General features: G+C 51.1%; 1 protein-coding gene across 2 annotated transcripts in view; it reads right to left on the bottom strand.

The window, feature by feature from the left end:
• The window catches only part of SH3BP5 (SH3 domain binding protein 5), a 69,185-nt gene extending 46,764 nt beyond the window's left edge, over window positions 1–22,421 (bottom strand). Inside the window, exons 1-2 of one of the 2 annotated variants that reach the window (XM_059663997.1) lie at window positions 22,075–22,421; window positions 20,354–20,416 (exon numbers count right to left, since the gene is read on the bottom strand). In XM_059663997.1, coding sequence (XP_059519980.1) covers window positions 20,354–20,416; window positions 22,075–22,227 — 216 coding nt within the window. In that variant the 5' untranslated portion in view covers window positions 22,228–22,421. The remainder of the gene's footprint in view (window positions 1–20,353; window positions 20,417–22,074) is intronic. The other variant, XM_059663996.1, reaches the window with a different exon arrangement.
• Between the last annotated feature and the right edge of the window lie 5,256 nt (window positions 22,422–27,677).

A 27,677-nucleotide genomic window follows, 5' to 3' on the forward strand; every position in this document is an offset into this window, starting at 1 on the left:
TATAAGAATGTAAAAGGGGACCTGAGGCAGGAAGGCATACCTGCCCCATCCGGCCTGCCCTGCAGACACCCTTCTCATACAGAAACACCTGCATATTTTCACTAACCGTGAAGCGGTTAGTACTTCTCAGATCCTTCTTTAAAGCCACCGCTGGTGCGACCCTGCCTTCATAGCGCCTTCAGCACTTCCTGGCATTTGCTTCGCTAATCTCCTCTTTAAGAAGGGAATGGCCCGTCCCGGCTCAGAACTGTCCACCGAGAAGGGAGTCTGCTACAACGTGATAAGCTGAACAATAAATCCACTGGCAGCAACCAGCATTGCTTTCCTAGTCCCATGCTGTGCTGTGATGAGTAGGGCACTTCCATTCGTACATACCTTCAATAAAACTCTTGCTTTAAAAATGCATTTCCCTTTCTTGGTTTTCCACTTACCGTTACAAATTCTCCTTTTCAAACTGAAGTAAGAGTGTGAATCAATTTAAAGAGAAAGAGGGAATAAATAGTACATACAGAAAACTAGGATAAGGCAAAAATTACAACAGCAGCCAGAGAATGACCAGTTAAGAACCATAAAGCCCGTCAGGGGGACATCATAGAATCCTATATAATAAAAAGGCAATATGCAAATCGACCGAACGACAGAATGACCGGTCGCTATGACACACACTGACCACCAGGGGCAGACGCTCACCACAGGAGATGCCTCTTGGTGGTCAGTGCGCTCCCTGTGGGAGCGCCGCTCAGCCAGAAGCCAGGCTGACACAGCGGATGGCGGGAGCCTCTCTGGCCTCCGCGGCAGTGCTAAGGACATCCAACTGCCAGCGCTAAGGATGTCTGACCCCCGAGGGGTCCCGGACTCAAAAGGGCACAGGCCGGGCTGAGGGACCCCCACCCGCCCCCTCAGTGCACGAATGTCGTGCACCGGGCCTCTAGTTACACGATAAAAGGCACCACTGGAAACATTTGGACTTGCTGACCAGTTCTGAGATACCTGAAATGTTCTGAAGTTTACGACAAATCATGTTTTCTTCTCACCCCTCCAACCTATTTAGAAGCACCGTGGCAGCTACTAAAACACACAAAGGACCCACCTTGAACAGAGCTGGGTGAACAGGGAGTCAGGCTCCCCAGCCTGATAGAACCCTGCAGGAATGGGAATGTTCTCCACCTGTGTGGTCCAATGGAGAGGCCTCCGGCCACATGTGGCTCCATGAGAGCTGGAAATGTGGCTAGTGCAAATACCACGTTTTATTAAATTTTAATTTTTTAAATGAAATTTAAATAGCCACATGGGGCTAGTGGTTGCCATATTGGACAGCACAGGTCTGGCTCCTGGACCCTGGGTCTCACGCGGCTGCCCCCCTGAAAGCTCACACAGGCTCCTGGGGTCCTCCAGCGCCTCCTCTCCCAGCCTCTGCCAGTTTTCCTCCCACAGCCCCAGCTCGGGAGCAGCTTTCCTGAGAGGGGAGCCAGGACAGTGCAATTCCACCTTCAGGAATTTTGCAGCAGAGGCAGATCGGAAAGAATATACCAGGGTACAGCCAACACCAAGGGAGCCAAACCTGAGAGGCAGAGAGCCAGGAGGCAGCAGAGGCGGGGGGATGGGGGGAGGGCAGAGGACCACCGGGAGCTGACACTCGTCCCACCAGGGGCCACCACACTCCCGATCGCTGCGCGAGCCCCATTCCACATCAGCAATGTCCATCCATCCACCCAGAAGACCCTGGTTAAAACAGCTCCGGATTAGAAACTTCATGGAAAAGAAAAAAAGGGGAAGAAAATACTAGGCCCTTCAAACTGAGAGACCTCAGAATCACTGCTGGAGACCAGGTGCCTAAGTCCCTTCCCCTTCTGACTCCTTTTGTCCCACCTCAAGCCCCAGTCCCGCAGCAGAGGCCCCCTGGGGTGCTCGCCAAAGCCGCCGCTTCCTTCTGTGGGGACCGTCCATGCATCCGGCAGAACCTTGCAGCCACGTTTCTGACACAAGACACTCAGGGAACAGAACTGAGGAGCCCAGAGGAGGGAGTGACAGAGACTCAGGGCAGAGAGTGAGAAGAGAGCAACTGAGAGAACAGCAGGAGGCAGCAGAGGAGGGGAGATTATCTGGGTTCCTGACTGATCCAGAAATCAGATAGTGGTGTAACCTATCGATCAAATCAGGGCACTTTCCAGACTGAGGAGGGGCCCTATTAATAATTACACCGTGCCCTAGCCGGTTTGGCTCAGTGGATAGAGCATTGGCCTGCGGACCGAAGGGTTCCAGGTTTGGTCCCAGGTTCAATTCTGGTCAAGGGCACATGTCTGGGTTGCAGGTTCAGTCCAACGTGCAGGAGGCAGCCAATCAATGATTCCCTCTCATCACTGATGTTTCTACTCCCTCTTCCTCTCCCTTCCTCTCTGAAATCAATAAAAATATTTTTATTGGGACAACAGGCTTAAACCAAGACTGTTAAGGCAACTGGGACACGTTGGAGACAAGGCGCCCGAGTCCCCTCCCTATGCTTAAGGCCCAATGATGCTTCCCTCCCTTGGGTTCCATGACAGGCTCCTTGAATCTCTCAGAAAACCCTCCTTTTACTTAAGTGGTGGTGGGACAAAGGATTGGGGGTCCCAATCCCAGCTGTAGGCCCAGGGGCAGGCAGCCCCTGTGCAGCTCGGCGGACTTGGTGACAAGGCCAGATCCTGTTTTCTCTTTCCACAGCACCTCACTGTCCGTCTTGGTTGTGACCCAACAAGGGGCTCCTTCCACCAAGAGGGAAAAGGCAGTCAAGAGCGTTTCCTGTTGTCAGTTTCCCTTTTTTGGGGTTAACAAAGGTCTTGGAGCTCTTTTTCAGGCCTGTGCGGAACTGAGTTCCTCCTGGGCAGAGGCCTCTCTGGTTTCGAACTCTGACTTGACTGTAAAATATTCCCAGATAGCCCTAACCGGTTGGCTCAGTGGATAGAGCGTGAGCCTGCAGACTGAAGGGTCCCAGGTTCGATTCCAGTCAAGGGCATGCACTTCGGTTGCGGGCACATCCCCAGTAGGGGGCGTGCAGGAGGCAGCTGATGAATGTTTCTCTCATGTTTCTCTCTATCCCTCTCCCTTTCTCTCTGTAAAAAAATCAGTAAAATATATTTTAAAAAAATATTCCCAGATAAGCATGTGAGCACCCAGGCCCATCCCCCAGGACATCGCAGCCCGCCCCAGCGGGCCCACCAGGCTGGGCCACACGGCTCCCTTTGAAGCGATGGCCAATGTCAAGATTCCATGGCCAAGATTCCACTGCCAGTTGGAGGCTAAGGCAAGGCAATTGGCAGATCTGGGAATGGGGAAAAGACTTTAAAAAAATTGTTTTTAATTTAAAATAATTTCAGACTTGGGAAAAAATGAGGGTGAGATGCAGACATGGTGCTCCTTTTAACCTAAAAAAGAAATACTTCAGTGCACATTTCCTAAAGATAAGGACATTCTCTTACAGGGCCTGGCACAAGAACCAAAATCAGAACATCATGTTCATCCAAGGCTATCAATCTGAGCTATGGCTTTATTCAAATTATCAACTGTCCCACTGATGTCTTTTTTTAATGAAGGAGGGGGATGGTTTAAGGGGCCCAGGATCCAACCCAGGACCCGTACCTTGCATGTAGTGGTCATCTCTCTCTCGTCTCCTTTACTGTGGAACGGTTCTTTAGTCTTTCTTTGTCTTTCATGGCCTTGATATTTTTTAATAATACGAGCCAGTTATTGTGTAGAATGTCTGTCAATTTGGAAAAGACTCATTTTCAATTCAACCTTTTTGTTGCTGTTACATAGGAATGAACACCAGAATGGAATTTAATATATAGAGACAAAGGTCCAAACCCATAAACCCCTTAAATCTTCAGGCACAAGGGTCAATCCTAAGAGGCCCTAGAGGAGGGGGTAAAGTTACATAACCCTACACACACACACACACACACACACACACACACATACACATACACACATATACACACACGCGCGCGCATACACACATACACACACACACATACACACACACACACATTTCAGCTAGAAAGACTGACAGGACCCAATGCTTTTCCATTCATGGCCACACATGTTTTCCAACCCACGGGATTCTTTGTGTAAGAGGAGGCAGAACTGCTGAACCAGGGCTTTATACTAAGTTCAACCACCAGGGAATGGTTTCATGTTTACACCAAGAAGCGTAGCCTATTTCCTCAACTCCAAGACGCACTTTTTCCCAGCAATTCTTAGACATTAGGTTTTAGATGGATTATACAATTGATTGGCACGTTTACCAGGATAATGTTTCGACCACCACCCACGCTGTTACGCAATACAAGGTCCATTTCATAACCTGACATGAGCTTTAGAATCAGGGCGTGACGGGGAGTTCAGGGCCCAGCCTTGGAAAGCTCCAGAGATGATTTAGCTGGAAGCTCGCATCCACCCACCACATTCCAGGCCAGCTGGCTGTCTGGCTCCTGCTGGCTTTTGGATAACCCTCCTCCTGACTGCAGCTAATCAGGGGAGAGAAAGGAGGGCACAGGATGCAGAAGAACCAAAGTCAAAGCCCTCTGCTGTAACTTTAGAGACATGAAAGGAACCATCAGAAGAAACAGCTAAAAATGTTAACAGTGGTTGCTTTCCGGCGTAGAACTGGGGGTGGGAAGAAATCAGACAGAGGACTTTCATTTGTGTCATTAAAACTTCTCTGGGGTTTAAAAAAAAACACACACAAAACTATGTGCAAGCATTGCTTCACTAAAAACAAAATCTTAAGCAAGTGCAGCCTAGACTGACCTTCTGCATTTTCCATATCATCAGGACTGGGGGTGACTCGTAATTCATTTGGCATGAGGCTAAATTAAAGTCAAAATCTCAGTCGTACAATATCAGGGCTGGACAAGGCTTTGCCCCTCGCTGAGCTCAGATGCTCCTCCCATTTCACAGAGTAGGTAACTGAAACTTCAGGAGGTCAGTCTCTCTCCCAAGGATGTATACCTGGTGAGTGTCAGGGCAGGGGTCGAAAACCTGGCCCCCTAAGCCCTAGACCAGCATTCTTCCATCTCACCAGCCTCAGCGGGGACCTCAATATGTGCACACATTCCCAAACCACCTACGGGCATGGGCTCCGCCTCAGATCCTGGATTCAAATCCTGCCTCTCCACCCACTGGGCCTGTGACCTGGGAGAACTGACTCCATCTTTCAGTGCCTCCATTTCTCATTAATGTCCTCAAGAGCTGTTGTGAGAACTGAGAGCAATGCTTAGCATATAATAAGCTTCCAGTAAAAAGGGACTTTTATGTAGGAGCCATCCTATATAATAAAGTAATAATATGCAAATTAACCCTCACACCCTCACAAAATGGCTGCTTACTACCACGCCGGCAGGGGGGTTAGTGAGGGACAACCAAACAAGTGAACAGCAGGGTGGCCAGGCCGGCAGTGGGGGGGGGGGGGGTGTGAGGGGTGACCAGGCTGGCAAGGCAGAGGGAGTTAGGGGTGACCAGGCCGGCGGGGGGGCAGTTAGAGGCAACCAGGCTGGCAGAGGGGGGGGCAGTTGGGGGCAATTAGGCTGGCAGGGGGGGCAGTGAGGGGCGACTAGGCTGGTGAGGCGGGCAATTAGGGACAATCAGGCTGGCACGTAGAAGCAGTGAGGGGCAATCAGGCCGGCAGAGGGGGAGAAGTTAGGGGCGACCAGGCAGGCCGGCAGGCAGGCAGGCAGGTGAGCAAATAGGAGCTAGCAGTCCAGGATTGTGAGAGGGATGTCCGACTGCCGATTTAGGCCTGATACCCGGGATCGGGCCTAAACCGGCAGTCAGACATCCCCCAAGGGGTCCCGGATTGGAGAGGGTGCAGGCTGAGCTGAGGGGACCCCCCCCCCCCCGCTCCCTGCACAAATTTCGTGCACCGGGCCTCTAGTTATTCAATAAAGAGCAAAGGGCAGAAAGGAAAGGACCACCATGTGTTGAATGTTCTATGCCAAGTACCGGGCCAGGCACTTTACAAACATCACCTTATTTAACCCTTAACAGCCCTGCACGGTAGGTATTGCTCTCCCTACTTTAGAGAGAAGGAAATGACAACCCAGAAAAGCTCAGCACCGTGCCATGACTGCAGGGCGGTGAAGAAGCAGGAGAGCGTTCAAATCCAGCTCTCCTGAACTCGAAGTCCATGCTTGCTACCATCACCTGCTTTGGCGTTTAAGTCTCTATTGGCTCCAAAATAAGTTTTCCTACTTATTTTTTTTATTTTTTAGCTCCACATTCCATAGAGTTAAAGTGTGGTTTGCTTTAACAAGTTCCAACCTGGGGAGTAGATGCAATTTCTAGCCAATGCATGCGATACCAAGATTCCATTTCCCCAGCGGAGATGTTAACAAAACCAGCGGCACGTTAAGAGCTGCCCGGAGAGCTCTAGAACCTTCCCCTGAATTTATAAAGGGCCTGCCTACCTACTGCACCTTGGGCTCTAGGTTCCACTAACTTTTTTCTAATAGGCATTAAAGCCGTGGCATCATTTTTCTCTCAGACAAAATGTTAAAGAAGTGGGCAAAGCGGCAAAGAATTCCCTATCACACGCCCCTCAGCTCTGCTAAGCACTGGCTCCCTCTTGCTTTTTTTATTGTTGCTGGTTTGTTTAAGGGTCACTGGGAGTTCTAACCAAAGTCCTTGCTTTGCTGGCTGGTTAACCATTAAAGCAACGAGAAGGCATTGTGAAACGTGGTTGCTTATTAAGTGAATGAAACAGATGTCCCGCGGGCCTCAAAACGAGTCACCGCGCCCACATCTCCGCCACAAGTGTGGCAGCCTTCCGGGGGGCCCAACATTCTTTGGCACGACTGCCACCGAGAGATGGAGGCTCTGTCCCCTCCTCTTGAACCTGGGTGAGCTCAGGATGCTTGGACCCAGAGCCTATGACAGGGGTGCTACTATGGGACTTCCAAGGCTCAGACAGAAAAGGCCAAGGTGTGTCCACCTCGTCATCTCGGGATGCTCACGGTGGGGGAAGCTGGACCCCATGGGGAGGTCAGGGTGCCTGAGACCACCTGCTGGAAAGGTCAGATGTAAGCACTCGGGTTGACAACCCCAGCTGAGCTCCCAGCCAAGAGCCAGCATCCACAGCCAGACACAGACATGGGCCTCCTCGGACGTCCAGTCAAGCCTTCGGATGACCACAGCCCCAGCTGACATCTGACCCAACTGCATCAGAGACCCCCGTAAGCAAGAGCCGCCAAGCTGAGCCCTCTCCAAATTCCGGCCCCACAAATCACGGACAAAATAAAGCAGCGGTTTGAAGCTGTGATGTTTTGGTGTAACCTGCTAGGTAGAAATAGTAACCAGAGCAATAAAAAGGATAGCACCCATTTCATCTCTTCTTCCAATAAAACCAAAAAGCGGGGAAGAAAAGAGGACATCACATCTGCAGACTCCAAATCTCTCAGGATGAAGCCAGACCCTTTTGCAAGGCTGGCGACAAAAGGGCAGGGTGGGTGAAGACATCCAAACGCCACTCGTCACGCTGCGGTTCAGTCTGATGCCAAATGGCGAAAGAGTCTCCTGAGTGGGCTGGGCTGCGGTTATAACAGCGCATGTTTCTCTCATTGTCTCCCCGCTAGCAGCTTCTTTCTGTCACAGCAAACATTCAAAATATCTCAGATAATCCAGCAAAACACAGCAAAGGAAAAATCAGGCAAGAAGAGAACAAAACGTTTCCCCTCTTCCCTTAAGGAAATGAAGAGCTCTCTAAGAGCTACTCTGCAAGGGATCGTGAAACCCTTGGTTAAGATGCTTTGCACAAAAGCAACAGTCTTTACTGTTGAAACATCTGTGTGGCCACAGGCAGATGAAGCAACTCCCAGAGAGGAGGGCGGGGCAGAGGTAACTGGGATGCCCGCCAAAGGATGAGGTTCAATGGGTGTTTACCTGAGCCGGCCGAACACACACACACACACACACACACGCATACGCTGCTACGGGAGAGGTCTCCACAATCAACGCTCAGAAGGCAAAACAACAGCTCAAGCTGCCCAAGCGCCCGTCAGGCGAGGCGCGGGCAAAAGAGCTGGGGCACGTTTGCCCAGTGGAACGCTACTTGGCCGTGAAAAGAAGGAAATCTTACCTTCTGCGACAGCATGGAGGGACCTGGAGAGCATTATGCTAGGTGAAATACGCCAGTCGGAGAAAGACAAGTACCATATGATTCCACTTACTTGTGGAATCTAATGAACAAACAAAATATAGACACAGACTCACAGATATAGAAAACAGACTGATAGCTGTTAGAGGGGAGGGGGCTGGCGGGAAAAGGTGAAGGGATTAAGCAAAACAAACAAACAACAAAAAACACAGACAACAGTACGGTGACGACCAGAGGGAATCGGGGTGGGGAGAGGTAGAAAGGGTAAGGGGGGTAAATGGTGATGGAAGGAGACTGGAGTTGGGGGGTGAGCACACAATACAACATACAGATGATGTATGATAGAACGGTACCCCCCGAGCCTGTATAATTTATTAACCAGTGTCACTCCAATAAATTCTATTAAAAAAATTTTTAAATAAAGAAAAAGCACAGCTCAATACTGAAGGCTACAATCCACAGGAACCACAGCTCCCTACTGCCCAGGGGGGTTGAAGATTCCATCTCCCCCAGGATAGCAACAAGTCCATCGACCCCACAGCCAATCTCCTTTCGCGGTGAGGACACCCGAGGACACCCCGTAGGAGGGGAGGCATCTTGGGGAAACCTGGGGCACAGTCAGGTCACTGTACAAAAGCCTGCTTTTCTACAACAGCGAGCGCCTATGTTCCCACGATGGGCTCCGGCTGAGGGGCCGGGAAAGTCGGTGCATTCTCTCATTGGCCTTCAGAGCTTAAAAGGAAGACACACTGATTTTTTTTAAGGCATCAGGGTCAATGTTAGACGCCAGATAGCGATTTCTATGGTCTACTCAACAGCCCATACTAATAACGTTTTGCTAATGTGGCTACAAGTGAATGAGAGTGTGCAAGGGAGCCTGTATGTGCCCACAGGTCTACCCATTAGAAACGATGCAAGTACTCAAACTCACACATTCTTAATATTTGAAATGCTTTCCACGGTTACATCTCGGTGACGGTTTGTGTGTGCGTATTTCATAAATGAGGGTTTCTTGGCTGCCGACAATCCTAAAATGCCTTTATGGCACTTTTCATCCCTCCATGAATGACCAGAAGGAGAGCTTAACAACGGAGTCATTCACTACGCAAGCCCACCAACCTCAGGATTTATCTTCAATTAAAGCAGGGACTACCCATTGGAAAAATGTTTCCCACCAGCCCTCATAGTTCCCAAAATTCCTTTCACAGAAATTTATTTCTTTGGCTCAGAAAGACATCTTTTTACAATAATGCTTCATTCTCTCCACCCCCATTCCCTGCCTATGGAAATGACAAAATATGGTCATTGTAAATAATTGAGAAAACATCAAGAAATGAAAAATTACAATCACCAGCATTCCTAGCAACTAGCAATCACCACTTGTAACATCTGAGGGTGCATTTTTCCAGAGCTGCGCTTCTCAAAACTATGTGGGAATACGGCCCCCCACCCACCGCCCGCCCACTGAGAATCAACGCTTCTGTAGGATACAATAAAAATCAACTAGAAAAGTGAAATGTCACTGGGAAAGCCAGGCAATGTCACCTTTTTTTTGAATTTTTAAACTCTTACTCTCAATTTCTGTATTGACTTCACCTTATTTGGTAACAAGCAGTTCACTGCCTGTGGACCGCACTATAAATCCCTGTGTCCTAGACCTTTTCTGGCTCATATGCACATACTCTCTCACTGGACACATGGTCTTATACACACACTACATAGAGTTTTACATACACTTTACAGTTTTATTTCCTAATCTTTCCTCCACTAAGTCGACCATGACCATTTGTCCCTTTTCACACCTGCCATCCTTTTTCAATGAGAAAGGCCACAATTACAATGCCAGCATCTCCGAGCAGGGCAGACGCTTAGACCTCCGTAAGTGAGGGACTTTGGGCAGGGGAAGGACACGGGTGGTACTTTCCAAATGTCACAACTGCTGTGCCCAGGGGCGGCCCTGCCTCACAACAGCCCGGGGACTAATGCGATTTCAGAGCCGGCCTGGGGAAGAGGGACCCGTCTGTTTTCCAGGACACTGCAGGACGAAGCCAAGAGTCCACAAGGGCTCTTGATTCTAAGCAAACACTAACATCCGTTCATTCCGACATTCATCGTACCCCTGTGTGCAGACACTGAAGGAGATGCTGTGGACAAAAGATGGGGAGGCCAAGCCCCTCGCTCCAGAGGCCAGATCCTGCGGGGTAGCCAGACAAGTAAACAAAGGACCATACCACAGCCTGATGAGCACACAGCAAAGGGAGGTAAGGGTGGTAGGAAGTGCATGAGACAGGCAGTGCTGGGTAAGACAGCCTGGGGGCCCCACACCCCAGAGATCCTGATTCTGGGTGGGGCCCAGGATGCTCTAATTCTAGCAAGTTCCTGTCTGTCGTGCTAAGGCTGCTGGTGCAGGACCACACACTTTGATGGCACTGCTCTAGAGTGGTAGTTCACAGCCAGGGGCAATTCTGCACCCCGGGACACTTGCAAGACTGGGGACATGTTTGATTGTCACAACTGGGGAGGAGAGGTGCTGTTATTGGCATTTAGGGAGATGCTGCTACGATGCACAAGACAAGCCCCATAAAACAAAGAATTACCCGGCCCACAACGTCTATACAGCTCAAGTTGAGTAACTGCTCTGGAGCAAGACACTTGAACTCTATGCTTCAGTTTTGTTATCAGCAAAACGGGGATGATAAACATCTATCTCATAAAGGTGTTCTGAAGTGTGTAGGAAAGGGCCTGGCACACAGTAGGCACTCATTATTACCATTAGCAGTCATTACTGTTGAAGGGCAGTTAGGAGACAAAAACAGGCAGGAATGACATTCCAGGATGGACACAAAACCCTTCCTGCAAGCACCCACCACACTGCAGCCCTCACCGCTCTGCTCCAGTAACAGCAATAATGTATGGTAGCTTTCTATGCACCATCTTGGGGAAGAAGAAACAGGCCCAGAGACATGAAGCAATCTGCCAAGGAAGGTCACACAGCCATGAAGGGCCAATCTGTTGCTATTCATCCACTCAAATATCTACTGAGCACCTATTAAGTGCCAGGCAACTCCCAGGAGAAGACAGGCCCTAACGAAGCAGGGGTCACCGGAGACAAACCGATTTGCAGAGCCCAACAGACCAGCCACAGGGCAAAGCCCTGTTGCTCCACTGAATGCAAAGTCCATGCCCCCGTCACCCTGGCCTGCACAAGCCCTCTCGGCCTCTTGCCCAGTGCCAGTCACTAACAACAAAAAACAACATCACAGCAGGGCCTGGGAAGCAGAACAGAGCCATCGCCAGCCCCCGTGGCCGGCCTGGCTCCAATGGACATCTCGCCGGAGCCTGTTCTGCATCTGCACCCAGCGTGCCTCGGCGCTCCCTGCCAGCCCCACCCCCAGGAGACCTCTCCTTCACCAGGCTGCGCAACCAGCCCAGCGCCCTTCACACAGCCCCTCCTCTTGTCCTCCAGCCACCCAGGGATGTGGACAAGAGTCACGACCCCCCATTTCATAGATGACAAGACTCACACCAAGGGGCCACGTGCCCATAAAAGTCACCCGACCTCGGATTCTAACCCAACGCCACCGTATATCACCTGATGCCAAGACCCTACACCCACCCCCTCCCCGTGGTTTTGGCTTTTGTTTTTTGTTTTTCCCTTTCTGACTATAAAGGAGTACAAATTCTATGCAATGATTCAGAAAATAGAGGAAAGTATAGAAACATAAATGTCACGCATGTCCCCTCCCAGAAATACCTGGCGTGTAATCTTTCCCAGGCACCGTTATGCGTATAGACAGACTTTAGAGAAGAGCACCAGACTGCTGCTCCTCTGCAATCTGCTCTTTCCCATTCAGACGTCTTTCTCTGTTAATAACAGCCTGTGTCATCATTTTAAGGCCTAGATTCTATCAACCACTGCGTGTGCATTGTACTCGTTTATTGAACCAAACCCCTGCTGAGAGTCATTCAGATTTATACTTTCCCAACATTTTTAAACAATGCTGCAATGAACATTATCAGACCTATATCCTTGCCCAGTTATTCCCTTAGGATACATTCTTACAAGTGCAATTGCTGGGTCAAAAGTTACCGTCCCTTGCCCTGGCTGGCGTTGCTCAGTGGTTAGAGTGTTGGCCGACACACTGAAGTGTCATGGGTCCATCCCTGGTCAAGGGCATGTGCCTGGATTGTAGGTTCAGTCCTGGCTCTGGTTGGGACACATGTGGGAGGCAACCAATCGATGTGTCTGTCTCTCTCTCTCTCTCTCTCTCTCTCTCTCTCTCTCTCTCTCTCTCTCCTAACTCCCACTCTCTCTAAAAATCAACGGAAAAATATCCTCGGGTGAGAATAGTTACTATTTCTTGACATCCCAGCAGTGGTGAGGGCAGGACTGTGCCTGAAGCAGGAAGCCCAAAGCCTGACCTTGCTGATGGCCAAACTTCAGGTCAGGGCTGTGGGGAAGGCAGCAGCCCCAGCCTAGATCACAGAGGCGCCCAGTAAAGACCTCAGGTGTGTCTGTCTCTACCACCGGCCAACGGCCAGAGTCACAGCAACACAGGTCAAGCTGCAGGTGATGTCTGCAGTGTCAGCTCTCTCCTGCCTCCACTTCGAGGCTACCTGGGATGTTAAAGGACCTCCCAAAGGCTTGGGTCCTCAGGCCTCCACTCTGCCTCCTAGTCCACAAGCCCCACCCTGGCTTCCCGAGGGGCCCTGCACGGCCCTCTCACTCCTAACCACATGCTCCATCCCAGAAGTCAGCAAGCTCGGCCAGGGCACAGGTTGTGTCTGAGGTTGTCTCGAGGGACCCACACAGGACTCAGCCCACAGGACGGGCTGTGTGTTTGCGACAGGAAGGCCCCTAGGCCACCGTTCACTTGAACCAGATCTCACCTGGGTACAAAGAGGTCAGGGCCCCTCCCAGCCCAGACTGGGCAGTTTCAAGGAACAGCTATTCCTCACTTCCCCTCATCCATGTATCACTTCACACACTCTGCAGCGGTTCTCAACCTGTGGGTCGCGACCCCTTCGGCGGTCGAACGACCCTTTCACAGGGGTCGCCGAAGACCATCCTGCATATCAGATATTTGCATCACGATTCATAACAGTAGCAACATGACAGTTATGAAGTAGCAACGAAAATAATTTTATGGTTGGGTCACAACATGAGGAACTGTATTTAAAGGGCCAGGAGGTTGAGAACCACTGCTCTAGTACTTTCTCCAAAACACAAGTCTTATAGGGCCTTCCTCCAGCACACATCTAGTCATTCACGCTACACACACACACCACACACTACACACACACACTACACACACACACTACACACATCACACACAATACACACACTGCAAACAATATATACCACACACATACCACACGTACCACATACACACAATACATGCACCCCACACCTCACGGGCCTTAAAGGCCAAGGTGCTAAGATGTGACAACATTATCTTTTCAGGAAAGAATTTCTCTCTTCCCCTGACTTGTGTTAATATTCATTGGAGAGAGGCCCTCCCAATCCACCCCTCCCTTTGCTCTCCCACCCCCGAGTTTCCAAGCTCAAAACTGTATATTTAAGAGAAAATGTCTGCTGGTGTCTGGAAGGGGAAAGGCAGATTCTGGGCACAGGCCTTAGGAAAGTTTGGGGAACACAGGAGTCCAGCGTCCGAGGAGGGCAGAGCACGAACATTCACCACTAACAACTCTCCTCCAGGGAAGGGCAGGCTGGGAAAGGCCGCTTTTGATCACTGGGAGCCAGGGAAGCCGGATGTGGGTCACCAGGCTGTGTCCTTCCTCTTCCTCTTCCTCCTCCTCCTCCTCCTCTTCCTCGTCCTCCTCTCCCTCCTCACCTGAATGACCCATTTCTCTCTCTGAATCTCTCCTCCTCTTCTGTCCATCGCTCCCCCACCCCCAGCACACCAGTTAGCTTCCCCCTTGCTTGGTCCTCAACCAGGTCACACCTTCAGCTTAGCACTGGCCAATCCCTCGGCTGGAATGTTCTTCCCCACGTGGCCCGCAGGCTCACTCTCTCCAGACGTGCTTTCAGGGAAGTCTTTCCCACCCCCTACACAGAACACTGAGCCCTCCTCCCTGCCCTCTCCCCCCAACGCCCACACGGCCCAGGCCCTCCTGACTTTTCCTCCTTAGCACCTATCACCACGTGACTACTGTGGGGTTCACTGTTAACTGCACCTCCTCCCTCCACAACGTAAGACAGTTCTGTCCATTCTCTTCACTGCTTTCTCTCCCGTCACCTAAAACTGCCCTTAGCGCACAGTAGGTGCTCAATAAATACTCAAGGATGTATCTGTGGGGAAATGCGCTTACTTTCTTAATTTGAAACATCAGGCTTATATCCAAGGGCCTCTCTGGTTAAAAGGTTATTCCCTTCAACAGTTTGAAAGGCTGGCCCTCCCGATAGCAATCAGAGTGCAAAGGGGACACAGCTCTGTTCAAACAAGGTCAGAGGCAAAGTGAGGTTGCAGGAAGGGGCAGCCATCCAACTGGCGACATGCAGGTGGCCGGCATCCAGAGGCCTCCTGGTAACCTCCGATTTAAAGAGGAGGAGGAGGAGGAGGAGGAGGAGGAGGAGGAGGAGGAGGAGGAGGAGGAGGAGGAGTAGTAAAGGCAAGTAAAGGCAAGCCCTGACTGGTTTGGCTCAGTGGACAGAGTGTCAGCCTGCGGACTGAAAGGTCCCGGGTTCGATTCCGGTCAAGGGCATGTACCTTGGTTGTGGGCACATCCCCAGTGGGACGTGTGCAGGAGGCAGCTGATCGATGTTTCTCTCGTCAATGTTTCTAACTATCCCTCTCCCTTCCTCTCTGTAAAATATTCATAAAATATATTTTAAAAAAAGAGTAAACGCAATGGAAATGTGGCCGGCGTGAGACCTCCTCCAGGGGCTTCGGAATCATTTCAGGCCAATCCTCACTCTGACAGATTCCACACTCATTACGATTTACTCCTGATTCCACGTCAGCATTCGTGTGCTTCTGCACTCATCCGTGGACGTGCACGGAGCGGACATGCACAGAGTCACACCCAATGCACGTGCTCCCAGCCGAGGTCAAGCAAAGACCCTCCGCCTCTGCTTCCAGCTCTCACACCGTCAACAGGAACCTTCCCGCGGTCCATTTAGTGCCTCAGTTCCTGTGTTTTCTGTTGGTGATTCTGCGTTTAAACCGGCCTGCAAGCCTAGCGCTAACGTGCTGTCCGGTGCCCCGCAGCCCAAGGAGGCTGTGACGGGTCACAGGGAACTCGGTGTTAAACAGGCTTCACCCAGCCATGAGTCTGTGGCAGCCGTGGGCAAACTACGGCCCGTTTGAAATGAATAAAACTAAAAAAAAAAAAAAAAAAGACCGTACCCTTTTATGTAATGACGTTTACTTTGAATTTATATTAGTTCACACAAACACTCCATCCATGCTTCTGTTCCGGCCCTCCGGTCCAGTTTAAGAACCCATTGTGGCCCTCGAGTCAAAAAGTTTGCCCACCCCTGGTCTGTGGTCTTGCCCATGAGTTCAATTAATGAATCAAGAACATACATGATGTACAGCGCTTTAAATGGAAACACACATAAAACAAGGTTATGTGTCGATCTGTTGACAAAAACGTGACCAGAGACACAGGAACCGAAGGTGGGGCGAGGGTCCTGCGAGCGCCTGGTCACATCTCCCCTCTGGGAGCAATGGTTCAGGATTCACTGAGTCAATGTCCACAGCTACTTCACAGAAAACTACCACCACGCCTGGGGGTGGGGGTGGCTGGGAGAGGCCAATGGGGGAAAAAGGAGACATATGTAATACTATATGTAACACTTTAAACAATAAAGAATTTTCCCTCTCCCTTCCTCTCTGTAAAAAAAAATCAATCCTATCTAATAAAAGAGAAAAATGGTAATTGGCGTACGACGATACCCTTTTCATTGGCTAATCAGGGCTATATGCAAATTAACTGCCAACTATGATTGGCAGTTAACTGACAACTAAGATTGGCAGTTAACTGCCAACAAGATGGCGGTTAATTTGCATACGTAGGCACAATGCAGGGAGGCGAAAGGGAAAGCAGGAAGAAGCCCCCTGCCACTGACAGTGATCGGAAACCCAGGGGGGAGCTAAGAGCTGGGGGACAGGGCAAAGGCGGCCCCGGGGCCGCCTTTGCCCTGCCCCCCAGCCATGATCGGAGAATCAGGCGCCTTTGCCGCCCTGGCCAGTGATAGCAGGAAGTAGGGGTGGAGCCAGCGATGGGAGCTGGGCACAGTCGAAGCTGGCAGTCCCGGGAGCTAGGGGTCCCTTGCCTGGGCCTAAAGCGAAGCCCACGATCGCGGGGCCGCTGCAGCTGTGGGTCCCCGCTGCCCGAGCCGGACACCTCTGCCGGAGGCCTCAGGCCTGGTCAAGGGGCCGATCCGGTGATTGGTGATCGGAGGGTGATGAGGGTCAACTCCTCTGGCCGAGGCATCAGGCCTGGGCGGGGGGCGGAGCCGGGGATTAGGGGGAAATGATGGTCCCCTTGCCCAGGCCTGAAGCCTGGGTCAGAGGCGTCAGGCTTGGGCAGGGGGTGGAGCAAGCGATCAGAGGGAGATGGGGGTCTCCTGCCCAGGCATGATTCCTGGGCCAGAGGCCTCAGGCCTGGGCGGGGGCCAGAGCCAGTGATCAGGGGGAGATGGGGGTCCCCTGTCCAAGCCTGACACCTCTGGCGGAGGCGTCAGGCCTGGGCAAGGGGCCGATCAGGCGATTGGAGGGTGATGGGGGTCTATGCCTCTGGCGGAGGCGTCAGGCCTGGGCAAGGGGCCGATCAGACGATCGGAGGGTGATGGGGGTCTATGCCTCTGGCGGAGGCGTCAGGCCTGGGCAAGGGGCCGATCCTGCGATTGGAGGGTGATGGGGGTCAATGCCTGAGGGCTCCCAGTATGTGAGAGGGGGCAGGCTGGGCTGAGGGACACCCCCCACACACACACCCAGTGCACGAATTTCGTGCACCGGGCCCCTAGTAAAATATATTTTTTTAAAAGAATTTAAAAAATAAATAAAAATTAAAAACTGGGGTACATTAAAAAAGAAAACAACTACCACGAATAACAAGAATCAACTGTGTATCTAAACGCTCTGCTTCCTGTCCCACATCCTCTGGCACCCGCCCTGCGCCACCCCCGCGCTCCTGCCATCTGCTCCTCTTTGCACAGGGACTCGGCTGCTGCCGCTTCTGCTCAGCTATCTAGAGGTGCCTCCTCTCTCACAGCCAGTCACCTCCCTCTTCTATTGTAGTTCCTTTAATCAGGAATTGTCAGCCACCTCTCCTCGCCACACCCCCAACCGAAATGTAAACTCCCTGAGGACAAGACCTTTGTCTGGCTCACCCACCTGTCTGCAGTGGCCAAAAAAGTGCCCGACACGAGGCTGGGGCCCAGGGCTTGACTGAAGGAGGGCAACCCACCGCAGACACAGGGCGACACCCAGCTCCCCGCGGGCTCTGGGAGCACGATGAGCAGCCACACGGCTGCACTGGGACCCACCCCCTCTGCTCCTTTGGGAGACTCACAGGAAACGCCTGTTAGCCATGGGCTGCCCGGGCCACACGGAGCTAGAGTGGCCGGTCCAAGCCGAGATGTGCTGTAGGTGCAAAATATGCACAAGATGCTGAAGTTCATACCAAAATATCTGTAAAATACCTCACTGGGGATCGAGCCCACAACCCAGGCATGTGCTCTTGGCCAGAATTGAACCCGGGACCCTTCAGTCTGCAGGCCGACACTGTCCCCTGAGCCAAGCCGGCTACGGCTGGCTTTTACTATTGATGCCATGTTAAAAGTATGCTATCCGGAACATTCTCGGTTAAATGGAATAAAGTCCCTTCCAGCTGTTTCTTTTTACTTTTTGATGTGGCTCCTAGGGACGTGTTCCTTGCTTACAGAGCCGGCGTTATATTTCTGGGTCCATCTTGGTTCTAATAATACCATGAAAAGGTCAGCCAGCGACACAGGCCAGCTCTGGCCACCTCTCCTCGCTGCTGCCAAGTGCCCTCCAGAGCAGGGCAGGAAACCCCGGCCCCGAGGCTTCCCGTGGCACACACACCTGAGTGCGCTCAGAGAAAGGATGCGGAAATCGGGGCTAAAAGGAGTTCAACATATGGAACCATTTTACCCCCAGAAGGTAAGCGTGCGCAAGCACAACAGTGGCCGGCATCGAGCAGGCATCCAAATACAAACGCTATTTCCAACTCGTCTGCTCACACCTGGGACGGGAGGCTATGAGAGCTGGAGGGCTATGGACAATGGCCTGGCTCCCTAAAGTCATTGAACCGAGAGAGCACTGTGCCTCGTGTCCCCATCTGAAGAGGCAGTCGCCGCCTCCCCTATCTTCCAACGCCGTGCTGCCACTAGAACTTTCTAAGATGGTGGAGGTGCTCTCGGCTCTGTCCAACACAGGGGCTACTGAGCTCTTAAAGTGTGGCTACCGTGCCTGAGGAACTGCATTCTTAATCTCATGTCAACTCATTTAATTTCAACTCAAATAGCCACATGTGGTGGTAAGGACAGCACAACATCAGCCTATTGTAACAGGACAGAAAGAGAAAAAGCTTGTAAAAACATTTCGTAAAAAAAAAACACTATAGAAGTGGTAGGGCTTTGGGTGTTGTTTCATGAACTACAAATCTGAGTTTCTGAGAGATTTCAATCGCCCAGCGAAGAGACTCGATTCGTCCTAAGTGCCAAGAATTTAAATAAACACTCAGATTTTACTCCACTTGGGGGAGAAGCGCAGCCAGTGTTCACAGAGGGGTTAACCCTTCACACACAGCTCAGCAGACAGGCTTTAATCCCCTCCCACACCCAGGGCCGCAGGCAGGCTGAAGTCGAGGCTGCCAGTGTATTGCTGGTAGATTACCTTCCTACCGCCTGCACCCTCACTTTTAGGGACCAGATGCTTCCTGCCCTCTCCACTGACCTTCCCTGCTATTTCTCCTGCTACAGGAACAGCCAGCAGCTCTCCGCGCTCCTTCAGCTCTGACACCATTCACAGGCTCCCGGGTACATGCGGGGTCGTTCCGATCTGCTGATGGATGGTAAAACCAACCACTACTGAAAAGGCAGGGGGGCCAATCGGTAACTGTAAAGAATGCTAACCTGGCCCTAGCTGGTCTGGCTCAGTGGATAGTGTCAGCCTGCGGACCAAGGGTCCCTCGGTTCAATCCCAGCCAAGGGCACGTACCTGGGTTGCAGGCTCTTCCCCGCTGCCCAGGCCCTGGTCAGGGCTCCTGCTGGAGGCAACCAATCGAGGTGAGATGATGTTTCTCTGTCTTTCCCTCTCTCTTCCACTCTCCTTTTAAAAGTGGTTCTCAACCTTCCTAATGCCGCGACCCTTTAATACAGTTCCTTATGTTGTGGTGACCCCTAATTTCATTGTTACAAATTGAACATAATTAAAGCATAGTGATTAATCACAAAAACAATATGTAATTATATGTGTTTTCCAATGGTCTTAGGCGACCCCTGCGAAAGGGTCGTTCGACCCCCAAAGGGGTCGCAACCCACAGGTTGAGAACCGCTGCTTTAAAAGATCGATGGAACAATATCCTCAGGTGAGGATTAACAACAGCAACAAAAAAGAGTGCTAATCTGTTTACACTCAGGTTGGAAGATGTTCATGAAATTCAAATGAGTTCTGGTCTCTCAAGCTACTTCCCGGCAGAAAAGCCCTTCCCAGCCTACACAGCTTTTCCTCACCATTAAGATGATTATATTCTACACACAAGCCGACAATCCAGAGGTGAGCAGGAATGTCGAAAGGGGGTGAATTCTTAGAGCAGGAAAGTAAAAAAAAAGGTTTAAATCTGAGGAAACACGTTTCCAAGTACAGTGTAAGAACTGCCCGAAGGTACTGCAGAGACTTGGTGAGCTCCTGTATGCTGCTCCACTAAAGGGGTCAGCTCATTTTCCCCTCAGGTCTGTAGCTCTTCCCCGGACACATTAACTTTAGGGCTTATGCCTGGGTAAAGCCCTTGGTTTGGGCCCCACGGCGCTTCCATGATGAAAAACAACATGTGAAATTAGATCCATGTGTGTTCCACCCACAAGCTGGGCTCAGTGGTGTAGTTGATTCTGTCAGACAGCAGGCTATTGCTCAACTCCGAGGAGGGCACGCCAGCAACCACCCTCCAGCCACTAAAACAAAATTAACCATTCTGGTGTCACTTCAGCAAGGGACAGGGGCCCGCTTTCTGTACCTCAAGTTCAGTCTCCCGTCGGTTGATGTCATCCGTGGACTGATTTAACTTCTCCAATTCTCCCTAAGGAAGGACAGAGGGAGAAAAAAAAGATTTAAGGGATTGTCTTTTGTTTCCAGTATGACTCAGCCCATTGCCTGCAAAATTACTCCAGCACCATTTGTGGGAAGAGGGACGAGTCAGTATTAACTCTCAAGGAAAATAGTTGAGCCTTGGCCGGAAGAGCAAATGCATGTCAGCAATTCTGAAAACTTTATCTTGATCTGCAATGTCAGAAAGTCCCAGAAATTTGTCTTTTCTTAGAAGGTCAAATAGTTACTCCAGGTTTGTGCCTGCAGGTAAATCCACCTGTTACAATGGTTTTGGAGCCGAATCAAAACAGTACCTTCTTGCTTTGCAGCAAGAACTTTGCAGAAAAGACAATAAAAGAAAATAAACAAGGCCAAGCCACAAGTATAAACCCAGTGAAATGTTTTCAAAATCAAGGACACCATTCTAACATTAACTCATCGGCGGTTGAGTATTTTTCTATAAAGATGAAAATCTTTTCTTTTCAAACTGCCAATTATTCAATCTCCCTAGGTATTTTTTTAACGAGCTTAAAAAAAATACCTTTAAACATTTACAAAATGAAATTCTGTAAAAAGTAGCCAGCATGAAGTTAACTCATTTTACTCTGCAAACAAAGGATCTTGTTAACAGAATCCCCTGCTAACAGAATAGTAGTAGTTCACACTGACAATTTTAATAAGATTTCTAATGTACACATTTCCCACCTGATCTTTACCTGGCTAATCTGCCAAAACAATTCATTTAAATAGAGACAGCTGAGTTAAATGAGCTTTTAATTGATCTGCGCACTGAAAAACCAGTAAGGGCTTCAGGAATTGAAAGATATACTTAAAAGCAATGTATTTTTAAGAACGACTTAGGCAAAGGGTAGAAAAACGGTCCTGCCAACGGGATTCGCTGTGCGTTTTGCCTGGCGGGTGAAGAGGTTAAGCTGTCGCTCCTAGATCGAAGCTTGGAAATGGGTTTTTAATCATCCCCCTTAGAAATGGAGGTGCGGAGGGCCGGGCCAATCCCCTCGCCTTCTCCCCGCGTCTGCTTTGCGCATCAGTTGTTCCCGATTCCTGTTCACACTCAACCTCACAACAAGGAAAAGCTGGGTTTTAAACCTTCGAGGCCAAGTGCAAGGCTGCGTCCGCGGGGACAATCCACCCTTCGGTTTGGGAACAATGAGCCCAAGGAGGAAGATGGCTCGGGCCGGGCACCTGCGCCAGGTGAAGGCAGACGCGGAACGCGGGGCACCGAGCCAGCCCGGGCAGCAGGGCGGACAACGCCCACCTGGCGGCCGGCCTCTCCTCCGCGGCCCGGAGGCCCTGCCATGCACGCGGCGCCCGGAGCTTGGCAGGGGACCCCGAGACCCGCATGGCGCCCCCGCCCCCTTTTCCCTTTGTTGCACCTCCGCGGCACCGCTGAGCACGCTGCGGCGACCCCGGGGTCCTGCCGGGGGTCTGCGGGGATCCCCGCAATCTAGCCAGGCCGCATTCACGCGGGCACTGCAGCTCCCCAAGAGCCGGTGAAACCCGGGGTTCAGACCCACTCTCCCTGCCCGCAGACCGCAGGCACCGGGGACTGCGAGGCAGCTGCAGGTGGAGACGCCGACCTCCGCGGCGGCCCTCGCGGGGTGGATCCGGGGCGCCCCCCGCGCGCCCTACCTGGATGCGGGGGTCCACCTCTTCTTCCTCCTCCAGCTCTTGCTCCATCCCCTCGTCCTCCTCTTCCTCCTCCTCCTCCTCCTCCAAGTCCCGGGCGGACGCCGGGAGCTCAGCCGGCTCCTCCGAGAGGCTCCGCTTCAGCGCCGCGTCCATGCGGGCAGCGGGCACGCGAACCTGGCCGCGGGGCTTCGGAGCGTCGGCTGCCACCGCCACCGGGCTCGCCCGCCGCCGCTCCTCCGCTGCCGCCCGCCCGCTCGGGAGCCGCCGCCGCAGACCCCGGGAGGCGCCGCTCGCCGGTGCGGGTCCCTCGGCCGAGGCGGAGCGGAGGAAGTGGGCGCGGCCGCCCCCTGTCGGCAGCGGCGGTCAGCGCAGCGGCGCCCGCTCCGCCCCCGTCCCGCCCGGCCGCCCTCCGCGCGGCTCTGCCTGTTCCCCCTCCAGCCCCGGGACCCAGGTCGCCGTCACAAAAACCCCAGCTCCCTGGGCGCCTCCAGCGTGGGAGACGGGGCCCTCGCCCCGCTTGACTTAGCAGCCCGAATGCATCACAGACCACCCCACGTTGGACGCCTAATTTCGGGCCAGCTTTCTCCCCCGCCGTCTAAGGAAATGGACTGTGGGAGGAAAGTTTGGGGTATTTCCACTCCCTGCAGTCACCTTTAGAAGCCTGCACCCAGTGACCCTGGACTAGTTTCAAGACTCACTCAAACCCCTGTCTGGAGGCGCCCAAAGCACGTTTCTCCTCTTGGGTGGACCTTGGTGATTGTATCTGCTTGGAGATTTCACCAGAAAGGGGAACAGAAACACATGCTCCCATCCACACAGAAGTACAAGGGGGCAGCCCCCCGCCCCATGCGTGCCTTCCTGTCCCCAAGCTGTGGCCCCCGCGGGCAGCGCCACACCCAGACACCTGTGCTTTCACGGGTGTGGGATGGTCCTACCTGAGTAGCCAGGAAGCATGGAAAATCATGGACCAGGGATGCGGGTGGGTGGGTACAGCCTTTGCCGGGAGGTGGTAAGTGTAACCAACCCCTGTCAACGGGCGCACTCTAGCCAAGGATTTATGAACTGGCAAGGTTTCCTGCCCACCCAGAGCAAGCAGGTAGTCACAGCTTCCCTGGCCAACTCAACATCACAAAAGGCCAAAGATCGAAAGGGCATGTCTGTGCTGTTATAAAATGTCAGGACCTCTGTGATGTCAGGGGGGCACAGGATGAGATGAGCTTAGCAAAGCAGGAAGGGCATTGCTAACTCGCCCCTGCTAATATCTCCTCTGCTACAGAAATGCAGAACGTGCCCACCTTTCACACAGAGGCTTGTGGCCCATCGGCTCTGTGAGTTTGGAGGCCGAGCTTGCGTGAGAAAGGACTTCTTTCTGAGCGCTCAGCACTAACGCCACCTTGGAAAACCTGCTTCTGACGTTCTATCAGAAGCTAAGATGGGGGGTTATCCCCTGGGCATGGGTACCACCCTCCAGAGCTGGCACTGTGGTCCCCTGGCAAAGATTCGTCCTAGCTCCCGGAGGTAAGGCAGGTGCATGCCATAGGTTTGTTTCTGAAAAAGCCACACCTATTCATTGTTCTTTAAATCAGTGGAGAGTTAGTGAAGGACGTTCTGAAGTTCCTTGATGTTCCAGTGCTGGATGAAGGTAGGAACCAGATGACCATTACGGGTTCCTTTGGAACAAGAGCCACCAATGTCACTCTGGTGGCTTGGAATCGAGCCTATAACTGAGCAGGGACATCCTAGCTGTGAATAACCTAAGAGAGGTGGAAAACCATTCATCCCAATAATGTTCTGAAGTTAAAATATGAAAAATAAATAAACCACAGCAGTATTATATATTTTCTGTTGGTACATACATATGCACATGAATGGATAGAAAAAGGTCTGGAAGGAAGGATTCATCTCCAACAAGGGCAGTTTCATACCATACCCCTAGAAAAAAAGGATATGGAGGGGCTCAAGATTGGCTAGGATGGGGGGCAGTCAAAAGGAACTTTTAATCTCTCAATAATGTTTTCATTTTTTACAAGGAAGATGTATTTATGATTATTTGTGTGATTTAAAAATAAATGTAAAACAGTACATATTGTATTAGTTTTCCACTGTTGTATAACAGTACCACAAACTTAGCAGATTAAAACAATATTCATTCATTATCTCACAGTTCTGTAGGTCTGAAGTTCATGCGCGGGGTGACTAGGTTCTCTGCTCAGGGTATCCCAGGTTGAATCAGGGTGTTGTCCAGGCTGCAATCCTTTCTGGAGGCTCAGAGGAAAAAATCCTTTTCAGCTCATTCGGGTTATTGGCTGAATTCAGTTCCTTGTGGTTGTAGGACTGAGGTCCCCGTTTGCTTGCCAGGGGTCAATCTCAGCTGTGAAGGCTGCCTGCATTCCTTGCCATATGGCTTCCTTCACCTTTAAAGCCAGCAATAGAGAATCTCACTTGTGTTCAATTGAATGAAATTGCACTCTTCAATCTATTCTTCAGGAGGAGAATAGATGTTATATATATATTATTGATTTTTTACAGAGAGGAAGGGAGAGGGATAGAGAGTTAGAAACAGCGATGAGAGAAAAACATCAAACAGCTGCCTCCTGCACACCCCCCAGTGCGGATGTGCCCGCAACCAAGGTACATGCCCTTTACCAGATTCAAACCTGGGACCCTTCAGTCCACAGGCCGGCACTAGCCACTGAGTCAAACCAGTTAGGGCAGGAGGAGGAGCCCTTTTAAGGGTTCGCTTGATTAGCTCAGATACCCCCAGAAGAGTCTCCCATTCTTAAAGCCAACTATGCAATATACATAACCTAATCATGGGAGTGACTATCCCATCGTATCCACAAGTTCCCCAAATTATACAGGAATATGCACACCAGAGAGCAGGAAATGGGTCACTCATAATTCTGCCTACTGCGCATACTAAGAAGGGAAGCCATGTAAGTGGCTTGTACGCCCAGCAAAGGCTTGATATTTATTTTAGCTGGTGTACTGAGCTGGAGTAGTGGCTCCAAAGGTATGGGCTGGCGGCCCCTGAATGTCCCTGAGACCTTGCAGGAGGCCCATGAGATCAAAACGACTTTCACACTAATACTTGGGTATTTGCTCTTTTCACTGTCATTCTCTCATGAATGCACATTCGAGTTTTCCGGAAGCAGACAACCTGGATTCACAACAAACTGAATGCAGAATATATACAAGAATCCAGCTGTCTTCTATTTGGGGAACCATTTCATTTTTCATTTTGAAAGCTATTTTTCATAAACATATAACATTTATGTTAACATCAAACAATACATAAATGTATTGCTGTTATTTTAGATACATTAATAAAAATTATTTTTTAAAATTCTGTTTTAATGTTTATATAGTATCCACTGGTAGATGTAACCACATAAACTAAACAACAGCTCCTGGAGAGCTCCAATCGTTTAAACAAATATAAAAGGGTTCTGGCACCAAAAAGTGTGAGAGCCACCGATTGAGAGGAAATGGTTCTCTAGGTCTTTTATCCTTTTTTATTTCCGTTTAAAGTTCCACTTCCTCCTTCATTCAAAAGATGCATCCCCCGACCCGAGACCCCTGCTGGCCACTGGTAGAATATTATAGGCACCATACATTTTTGCCCATTTTAAAAGACTTCAAGTATAATTTAACAGTTTGTATTGATGTTAGAGAGAGAGGAAGGGAGAGAGAGAAACCTCGATTTGTCGTTCCACTCATTTATTCATTCATTGGTTGATTCCTGCCTGTGCCCTAACCAGAGATGGAACCCACAACCTTGGCATATCTGGACGACACTCTAACCAACCGAGCAACCTGGCCAGGGACGAACAATTTTAAACGAATGAGGAGATGGCTAAATAAGGTGCTGCTCGTGTGGCATCACTTTGGCTATTTCCTCGAATCTCTGTTTTGTCAATTCCTATGAAGAAGGCGCCACCCAATAATAATGTTGCTTCTTTGGAGAAGAGGGTGGCTTTATGAGGCTCTGTCTGTGATGTGGTTTCCAGGCTCCCCCTCCCCTGTGCCAGGCTCTGAGTGGCTCCCAAGGGGCTCAGGACACACCTGCTTCAAAGCTGCAATGTCTTGGCAGGGGCCTGACCACGGGGTGCCCGGTGTGGGCAAGGTGTGGCTGACACCTTCACAAAAACCTTGAGGCCTGCTTTGCTTGGAACCCACACGCCCTGTTCAGTTTATTTTTGCTACCTCCTTGCAGTTTGTTTACGCCCTGACACTGGCGGGAAATAGACTGCGTGCTTGTTCTCTGCCCACCACTTCCTCAAGCTGAAAGTGAATCTTCTCAGGTGGAAGTCACAGCCTCCCGGCTTCTGCAAGCTGGAAGCAGGAGGCAAGGCCATCTGCAGGAGGGGCCTAGGTTTACATAAGTCCTCTGTCACGGCCCTTGCTTGACATGTTCTGGTTTCTCTCGCGGGATTAAAATCAGCCTCTCCTTTGCACGGATGTCACACACCTACAGTCCAAGCCTCCTCCTCCCTGACTTACACAGCAAGCAGGCCGCCAGCAAAGAGACACCTGTCCTTGTGTGGTCCCCCCATCCCCGTGGTGAGTGTCGGGGAGGTTTCTATTTCTGTATGTGTGTGTGTGGGGGGGGGGGGGGGACCTGGATTTGTTTAATAAACACAGAAAATCCTGCTCTGCCCGAGTCCTCAGGTGAACAGAGGCCTCACGTGCTCTGCAGTCTTTTTTGTGAGAAGAGAAACCAAAGAGGTGAAAACCCGGGCGCGGGAGCCTTAGAGGAAGTGAGCGGATCTGCTGACCTCAGAGCGCTGGGGTCGCGTTTAGGGCTGGAAGAGGGGTAGTGCTGGCCAGACGTGGGTGAGGGACCCTCTGTAAGAGCACAGAAGTCATCCCACTTTCCGCCTGCAAGGGCCGGATGGTTTGCCAGAGACGCTGATACTGAGCCTTGAATAATAAACAGAATTTTCTCAAACAAGGAAGGAAGATTTTGCCAAAGAAAGGAAGAAAGGGCTTCCCAGATAGGAAACAACATGAGGAAATCATGGAGGGGATAGACAGGTCGGGAAGGAGGAGGGAGATCATTTGGATTCCGGGAACGGGAAGGGACTGGGGAAAGTGGAAGGAGCAGGGATGAAGCCTGACGTTTGGGGCAGGTCCTCCAGGGCTAAAAACTCTGGACTATAGACCAGAGAAAGCGAGGCGCCAGTCATTCATTCATCTGTTCATCACTCATCTAACATATTGACTCAACACTTAGCATGTTTTAGGCATTGTACCAGGTGTCAGGGGTGCCATTATGAACAAAAGACACAGACTCCCTGCTGTCAGGGAGCTTACATTCTAGTAGGAGACAATAAAGGAATAAATGTATAATATGTCAGGGTGATCAGTGCTAAGGGCAAAAACGAAGCAGGACATGAACAGAGTGAGGAGGTGTGGAGGCGCTATTGTGGCTACAGCGAAGGCCTGTCTGGAAGGGCACTTTCAGCTAAGACTGGAAAGAAATGAGAGAGCAAACCACACATACCTTTGGGAGAAGAGCACTCCAGCCAAGGAAGCAGCATGTGCAAAGGTCCTGAGGTGGGAATGTGTGCCAAGTGTTGGCGAGAAAGCAAGCCCAGTGT

Source organism: Myotis daubentonii, chromosome 14, assembly GCF_963259705.1.
Source record: "Myotis daubentonii chromosome 14, mMyoDau2.1, whole genome shotgun sequence".
Lineage (NCBI taxonomy): Eukaryota > Metazoa > Chordata > Mammalia > Chiroptera > Vespertilionidae > Myotis > Myotis daubentonii.